The following is an 8,185-nucleotide window of genomic DNA, read 5'->3' as shown; positions in this document are numbered from 1 at the left end:
GAAAGCATTGGTACAATTTATGTCGGAGAATATTTTGCCTATGTCCCCTTCTAGGAGTTTTGTGGTGTCAAGTCTTATATTGTATTTAAGCCATTTTGAGTTTATTTTGTGTATGGTGTGAGGGTGTCTTCTAACTTCATTGATTTTCATGCAGCAGTCCAACTTGCCCAGCACTACTTGCTGAAGTGACTGTCTCTTTCCTCCATTGTATATTCTTGCCACCTTTGTCAAAGATTAACTGATTGCAGGTGTGTGGGTTTATTTCTGGGCTCTCTTTTCTGCTCCATTGACCTGTATGCCTGTTTTTGTGCCAGTACAACACTCTTTTGATTACCATGGCTTTGTAGTATTGTCTGAAGTCTGGGAGGGTTATGCCTCCAGCTTTATTCTTTTTCCTTAGGATTGGTTTGGCAATTCTGGGTCATTTATGCTTCCATATAAATTTTAGGATTTTTTGTTCTAGTTCTGTGAAAAAATGTCATGGGTAATTTGATAGGGATCACATTAAATCTGTAGATTGCTTTAGGTAGTATGGCCATTTTAACAATATTAATTTTTCCAATCCAAGAGCATGGGATATCTTTCCATTTCTTTGAATTATCCTCAGTTTCTTTTATCAGTGTTTTATAGTTCTCAGCATATAAGTCTTTCACCTCCTTGGTCAGGTTTATTCCTAAGTATTTTATTTTATTTTTTGATATGATTTTAAAAGGGATTGTTTTTTTACTTTCCCTTTTTGATATTTTATTGTTAGTGTAAAGAAATGCAAATGTTTTCTGTATGTTAATCTTGCATCCTGTTACCTTGCTGAATTCATTTATCAATTCTAATAGGTTTTATGTGGCGTCTTTAGGGTTTGCTATATATAGTATCATGTCATCTGCATATAATGACAATTTTACCTCTTCCTTTCCAATTTGGATACCATTTATTTCTTTTTCTTGTCTGATTGCTGTGACTAAGACTTCCAATACTATGTTAAATAGAAGTGGTGAGAGTGAGCATCTTTGTCTTGCTCCTGATTTTAGTGGGAAGGTTTTCAGCTTTTCACTGTTGAGTGTTATGTTGACTGTAGGTTTGTCATAAATAGCCTTTATTATGTTGAGATATGTTCCCTCTATACCCACTTTGGTAAGAGTTTTTATCATGAAAGGATGTTGAATTTTATCAAATGCTTTCTTCTGCAGCTATTGAGATGATCATGTGTTTTTTGTCTTTTCTTTTGTTGATGTGGTGTATCACATTGATTGATTTGCATATGTTCAACCATCCTTGTGACCCTGGGATGAATCTAACTTCATCATGGTGTATGATCTTTTTTTATGTGTTGTTGGATTTAGTTTGCTGATAGTTTGTTGAGAAACTTTGCATCTATATTCATCAAAGATATTGTCTTGTAATTTTCTTTTTTGATAGTGTCTTTATCTGGTTTTGGTATCAGAGTGATGGCTTCATAGAATGTCTTTGGTAGTGTTCCCTCCTCTTCTATCTTTTGGAAGAGTCTGAAAAGGATTGGTGTAAGTTCTTCTTTGTATATCTGGTAGAATTCCCCAGTGAAACCATCTGGTCCTGGACTTTTGTTTGCGGGGATTGGTTTTTTTTTAATTACAGTTTCTATTTCACTTCTAGTGATTGGTCTGTTTAAATTATCTATTTCTTCTTGATTCAATTTCGGTGGGCTGTATGTTTCTAGAATGTTGTCCATTTCTTCTAGGTTGTCAAATTTGTTGGCATATAATTGTTCATAGTATTCTCTTATGGTTTTTTTGTATCTCTGTGGTATCAGTTGATATTTCTCCTTTTTCATTTCTTATTTTATTTGGGTTTTCGCTCTTTTCTTCTTAGTGAGACTGGCCAGAGGTTTGTCCATTTTGTTTACCTTTTCAAAGAACCAGCTCTTGGTTTTATTGATTTTTTTCTATTTTTAATCTTTATTTCCTCTCTGATCTTTATTACTTCCTCCCTTCTGCTGACTTTAAGTTTTGTTTGTTCTTCTTTTTATACTTCTTTTAGGTGGTAGGTTAGGTTGTTTATTTGAGATTTTTCCTTGATTTTTGAGGAAGGCCTGTATCACTATGAACTCCCCTTAAGAGCTGCTTTTGCTTCATCCCATAGATTTTGTATGGTTGTGTTTTAATTGTCATTTGTCTCCAGGTATTTTTAAATTTCCTCTTTGATTTCATCATTGACCCATTGGTTTTGTGGTAGGATGTGGTTTAGTCTCCATGTAATCCTTTTTTCTTGTTTCTTTTCCTGTGGTTGATTTCTAGTTTCATGCCTTTGTGGTCAGAAAAGATGCTTGAAATAATTTCTATACTCTTAACTTTGTTGAGGTTTGTTTTGTGCCCTAGTTTGTGGTCCTAGAGCATGTTCCATGTGCACTTGAAAGGAATGTGTATTCTGGTTTTTTGGATACTATGTCCTGAAAATATCAGTTAAGTCTTACTGTTCTATTATATCACTTAGGATCTCTGTTGACTTATTTATTTTCTGTCTCTAAAATCTTTCCATTGATATGAGTGGTCTGTTAAAGTCTCCTACTATTATTGTATCCCCATCAATTTCTCCCTTTATGTCTGACAATATTTCTTTTATGTATTTAAGTGCTCCTATATTGGGTGTATATATGTTAGCAAGTATAATATCCTCTTCTTGTATTGATCCTTTTATCATTATATACTGTCCTTCTTTATCTTTCTTTATGGTCTTTGTTTTAAAATCTATTTTATCTGAATGTTGCTACCCCACTTTCTTGTCATTTCTGTTTGCATGAAGTGTTTTCCATCCCCTCACTTTTGATCCATATGTGTCCTTTGCCCTAAAGTGGGTCTCTTATAGGCAGTATATTGTAGGCTCTTGGTTTTTGTGTTTTTTTTTTATCATATCTACCACTCTGTCTTTTGATTGGAGCATTTAGTCCATTGAGATTTCAGACAGTTATTGATATATATTTATTGCCATTTTAAACCTTGTTTTCCAGTTGATTTTGTATTTCTTCTTCCTTTTTTTTTTTCTTTTTGGTTTTTCTTTTGTGGTTGATGGTTTTCTTTTGTATTATGCTTGTGTTTTCTTCTTTTTGTTTTCTTGTGAGTCTATTATATATTTTTGATTTGTGGTTATCCTGTTTTTCAAGTATGCTAACCCATCACCATACCTACTTGCTTTTTTTCCTTATCTTATTGCATTAGCTAGAATGTCCAGTATGATGTTGAAAAGGAGTGATGAGAGACAATATCCTTGCCTTGTACCTGATCTTTTGTGAAAGCTTTGAGTTTCTTAGCTTCATAGACGATCTTAGCTGTAGGTTTTTTGTAGATAATCTTGATCAAGTTGAGGAAATTTCCCTTTATTCCTAGTTTACTGAAAGTTTTTTTTTTAAATCATGAAAGGATATTGTATTTTATCAAGTGCTTTTTCTGCATATATTGATATGATCATGTAATTCATTTAGCATCTTGATGTAATGGATTTCAAAACTTTCTTGAATTGCATAAAATCATATCACAATAGTAATAAATCTTTCAGAAATATTCATAGATTTTTGTGATACTTTCAAACAACGATATTGGTAAACCAGCTCTGTGGAAAAAAAAAAAAACACAAAGCCTCTGATTTGTAGCATCTTCCAATTTATGTGGTATAAATACCCTCAGTATTTCCAGTTACAAGGTACCAAATGAGCTCACTGAATGTGGAGTTGGGAGGAATTCCTTACAACTCTCCCTTGTGAGCTGGTATAAGCCAACTCCAGCACACCACTACTTTCAAGTATACTTTTGAAGAGGTATTTTTCAGTAAAACCTCATCTGAGGATACTGTTTACCATGAGGCTAAAGAAGAGCAAGCCAAGGGAAACTGAGTTCCTAGGACTTTGGAAACCTTTTGATTTCTCACTAAATCACTCAGAAATTAACCCATTTATGCAGCTATGAAAACAATATACTTTCTATGCAGTTTTAATAGTTGAGAAAGTTTTTGTGGCATGAAACCTTGGGAAGAAGAAGTTAGCCTAAGACATAATTTAATCAGAAAATTCAAGACACATTTCATGTGATTTCATTTATTAAAGAATAAAACTAGAACTTCCAGTATATTCTGTCCAACTATGAAATGCATTTAAAATCTTTTAGAAAGAGCAATTCAAACTTTTTAAAAAAAGAAAAACTGCTGGGCAGCTAAAATACTCTTGTTATCAGATTTTTTTTTTTTAAATGAGGCAAGGTTATATAGTGAGAGTAGAGAAAGCAAAAGGAAGTGAAATAACCCATGACAATCTGTCATATTAGCCATTATGCATTTCAACATCTGCAACTGAAAAGTCACAGAAGTCAAAAAATAAAAACAAAAAAGACTCCCAAGGACCACAAACTGCCTGATGATGTTGCTATAATGTTTAGCCCTCTGTTAATTTCACATAAAAAATAAATTAAGTATAAATAAGGAGGTGAGGGGGCTGGTGTGTGGTCAGGTGTGTTCACAGGTATGTAATCAGAGGGGGCTTGAGAATGAGGCCGAATGCCTTTCGTCTCCCATACTTGCTACACAAAACTCTCCTCCATGTTGCTGCAGAGTAAGAAAGAGTCCACAAGCCGGGGCTGGACCAGCTGCTGGAAGTCAGAGTCCTGGAGGCCTTCAGGACAGACCCCGGCCAATCTACGCAGAGCAGCCTGAGGAGAAAACAGAAGAGATCAGACTGGGCCTTCACCTTCCCTGAGAGATGCATTTCAGTAAGTGGCTCATTTACCAGCCAATTTGAGCTGATCATCACCTTGACACCTTAGTGATATGGTCCTTTTTGTCACTTGGTCACCATAGCAACCTTATTACATAGTCACCTGATTTCAATGGTACCTTGATCACTAAAGGGGATGTCATCTGAAAGTTTTCATGATCTTAATAGTCTTGCCATCTTGGTTTTTCAGTCATCTTAGGAAATTGATTGTTTTGAAGATCTGTCACTTTAAGGATTTGGTCAATTTAGTGACATATTTAAGTTCAAGATTTATCTTAGAGACTGGAACTGCCAGAAGCATCAGTGGAATTATATTCTCACTTCCAGGTCTCTATAGGAACCTTAGAACAGCAAGGGCTATTCATTTATCCATAAATTCAGCAAGGTTCTGAGCAAAGCATTTTGGGATGGGAAGGAGGGGAGAGAGAGAGAAGGAGGGTCATAAAGTTGAAGGAAATGGAATTTCTGCCACCAAGATGGGGATGAACAGGAAAGAGAAGTGCAGGCAGAATGAAACTACTGCCCAGGTCCCCATACACTGAGTGTTGCACTCTTCCCTGAGTACACCATCTTGTTTTATATCCATGTGCCCTTGCTCAGATCTTTCCCATGACGTGAAACCCCTCCCCAACTGTTTTTTAGGTGTTTATTCCCACACCAGACTCTAAGCTCCTCAAGGATAGAGACTGTTTTATTTTTCTCTGTATCTACAAAGGTATGCTGAAAAAAAAACCGAACAAATGTTGAGTTCTACTGCTAGAGTAACCTGAAACTGTAAACGTGAGCTATGTACCTACCTAGCCCTCTTTGCCAGTTAGCTGAGGCCATGCATACTAAGTGCGCAATGAATATTAATTCTTTCCATCTTCTCAAGCCTGAACAGAGCAAGGAACAAGGTGGGAGCTTAAGGATGCCCTTCCCTTGGGAAACAGAGAGGGGACTATCTTGAGTGACAGAAGAAGCAAAGAAGGAGGAATGCCAACTCTTACTGAGTGTCTACATAGTATCTCATTTAATCCCCACAGGATACAGCAAGGTAAGTATCATGATCTCCAATTTAGAAATAAAGAGACAGACTCAGAGAGTGAAAGTGGCCTTCCCAAGATCACACAGCAGCCCAACTCCAGGGCCCTCATACCTACACACACAGAGACAGGATGCTGCAAGCCCAGGACACTAGGTTATACTGAGTACAAAGCAAACATATAACTCATTACCTAGACATGAGAAGTCATCTATTGCTGAGAAATCGCCAAGTTGGTGAAAAGAGAGGATGGCTTAAGTTGTCTGTTGGACTAACAGACACTGCCATGTCCAAGCTGGTTCAAGGAGAAGGGATATGCATCTCTGTTCACATGAGCAGGGTCTTAGACACTGGTGGCAGGAAGGAGACTCCAGGAGACTGTCTCTAGTGTGTCCTGCCTCTCCTGGGGTATGATTTCCCCAAGGGCTAAAAGGCTGAACTCCATTGCACTTTCTGATTCCTCTGGGCTCCAACTGGGAGAAATAACCTTACTGCCTTTGAGTTGTTACAGTAAAAATGGAACCAGGGATCTTCCACAGATATGAGAATATAAAACCATCAATGTATTTTACATCATCAAGCATAAAAATAAAGCAAAAGAGAGGGAAGAAAAAAGAGAGACAAAGAAATAGAAAATAAACTCATGAAAAGAGAAAATGTAGAAGAAGAAAATAACAGAGAGACAGAAAAAAAGAGACAGCATCAGAAAAACAGAACAGGAAGGAACTACTAAAAGAGAGAGGGCTTCCCTGGTGGCGCAGTGGTTAAGAATCTGCCTGCTAATGCAGGGAACACAGGTTCGAGCCCTGGTCTGGGAAGATCCCACATGCCGCGGAGCAACTAAGCCCATGTGCCACAACTACTGAACCTGCACTCTAGAGCCCGCAAGCCACAACTACTGAGCCCGCATGCCACAACTATTGAAGCCCATGTGCCTAGAGCCTGTGCTCTGCAACAAGAGAAGCCACCGCACTAAGAAGCCCATTCACCAAAACGAAGAGTAGCCCCCGCTCGCTGCAACTAAAGAAAGCCCATGCACAGCAACGAAGACCAAACGCAGCCAAAAATTAATTAATTAATTAATTTTAAAAAAGGGCGAGAGAGAGATGAACTTGGGAAAGAAAAGAGACCAAGCATAACAGGGAGATCAAGAGAGAAAGAGATGGTATCAGAGAAAAAGAGAGCACACCCTGGGGGTGGGAGGATAATAGGAGAGAGATAGGAGGAGGTGAAGAGGTAGTAGAGATGGGGGAGAGGACTAAGGGGATAAAAAGAATGGGGGGGAGGGGAAAGAAGGAGAGAGAAACATCCCTAAGGGAGGAGGCAACCTCTAGACAGAGAGAAAAGCAAAAGCAAAACACAAGAGAGAGAGAGAACTAGAAACAGACCCAAAAAACCACGAAGGCAAACAGATACCCTCCTCTCCCCAGGGTCCTCAGAAAGTGTGCAGGGTTCATCATGAACCCAAATGGTCTCAGAGCACCCCCCCCTCCTCAGCATCCAGGAGCTCAAAGGATCCTTCCCCCTTCCGAAGCCTTTTACTTGGCCTCCGCTTTCCTCAGAAGGTTAACAACCTTCCCAGCATCTCATTCCCAGTCTGAAAACACGCAAGAATTAAACAAGCCCCGTAGCCCACTGACAGCCGCTTCATTAAGGAAAAATCAATTCTGTTTGCAAGAGGCAATCCATGCTGCCACTTTTCCAGATGTGGGAGATGATAATTGAAATGTCCTCCCTTCACCTGAATAGAGTCTTTGAAACTGGGAAGAAGGCTTGGGGAGGGGCAAGAGAGGTAGCCTCCAACTCCATCTGCCAGGCCAGGCTCCAAGCAGCTCCCATCTCACCAGCCAGGGGGCTGCACTCAAGTATGGAGCCCCTTCTGGGAGCCAAGTCACAAACAAACAAACACCCACCAACACTGGGGGCTGGGGGATGGGCAGACAAGTCCATCAGTCCCTCAGCCAGGCAAGAAACAGTCACCAAACCCAAGGTCCCATGGAGATACAAGAGCTGGAAAAGGGACCCAGCCATGAGAAGGTTCCAGGGTAGAGGGGGAGAAATACAGATCCCCTCCCATGAGCCAAGGTAGCATGACTAGGGCCACAAGACATAAGGGGAGAAAGCATGGCTGGAAACAAGATGGTCAGGGCAAAAAGTCAAGACATACAGCATTAGGCAGGCCTGTGTTTGAATTCCAAGAGCCTCCCCTTATAACACCTAAAACACAGGATAACACAACATGCTTCCTGCTGGGGAAAACAAAATCTGAGCAGGCAGGTCCAAGCTGCAGAGAACTCCCAGGAAGCCTCAAGGAGGAGGATTTTGATATGAGCCTTGAAGGCGGTGCTGGCAGAGCTATAGAGAGGACATCTGCTTGGGACAAGGGCCAAAGCACAGAGTCAGGGTTGTTCAGGGCACTCTGACCTGAG

The 8,185-nt window shown here is 39.4% G+C and overlaps 1 protein-coding gene across 1 annotated transcript in view; it reads right to left on the bottom strand.

Annotated features, from left to right (window-relative positions):
* Positions 1-4,538: 4,538 nt before the first annotated feature.
* The window catches only part of INSC (INSC spindle orientation adaptor protein), a 125,860-nt gene continuing 122,213 nt past the window's right edge, over positions 4,539-8,185 (bottom strand). The window contains exon 13 of the mRNA XM_061203076.1: positions 4,539-4,667. Within this exon, the coding sequence (XP_061059059.1) occupies positions 4,539-4,667 (129 nt within the window). The remainder of the gene's footprint in view (positions 4,668-8,185) is intronic.

This window comes from Eubalaena glacialis, chromosome 10 (genome assembly GCF_028564815.1).
Source record: "Eubalaena glacialis isolate mEubGla1 chromosome 10, mEubGla1.1.hap2.+ XY, whole genome shotgun sequence".
NCBI lineage: Eukaryota > Metazoa > Chordata > Mammalia > Artiodactyla > Balaenidae > Eubalaena > Eubalaena glacialis.
Note: the sequence above shows the minus strand (reverse complement) of the source record. Positions and strands in the feature narration are given on the sequence as shown.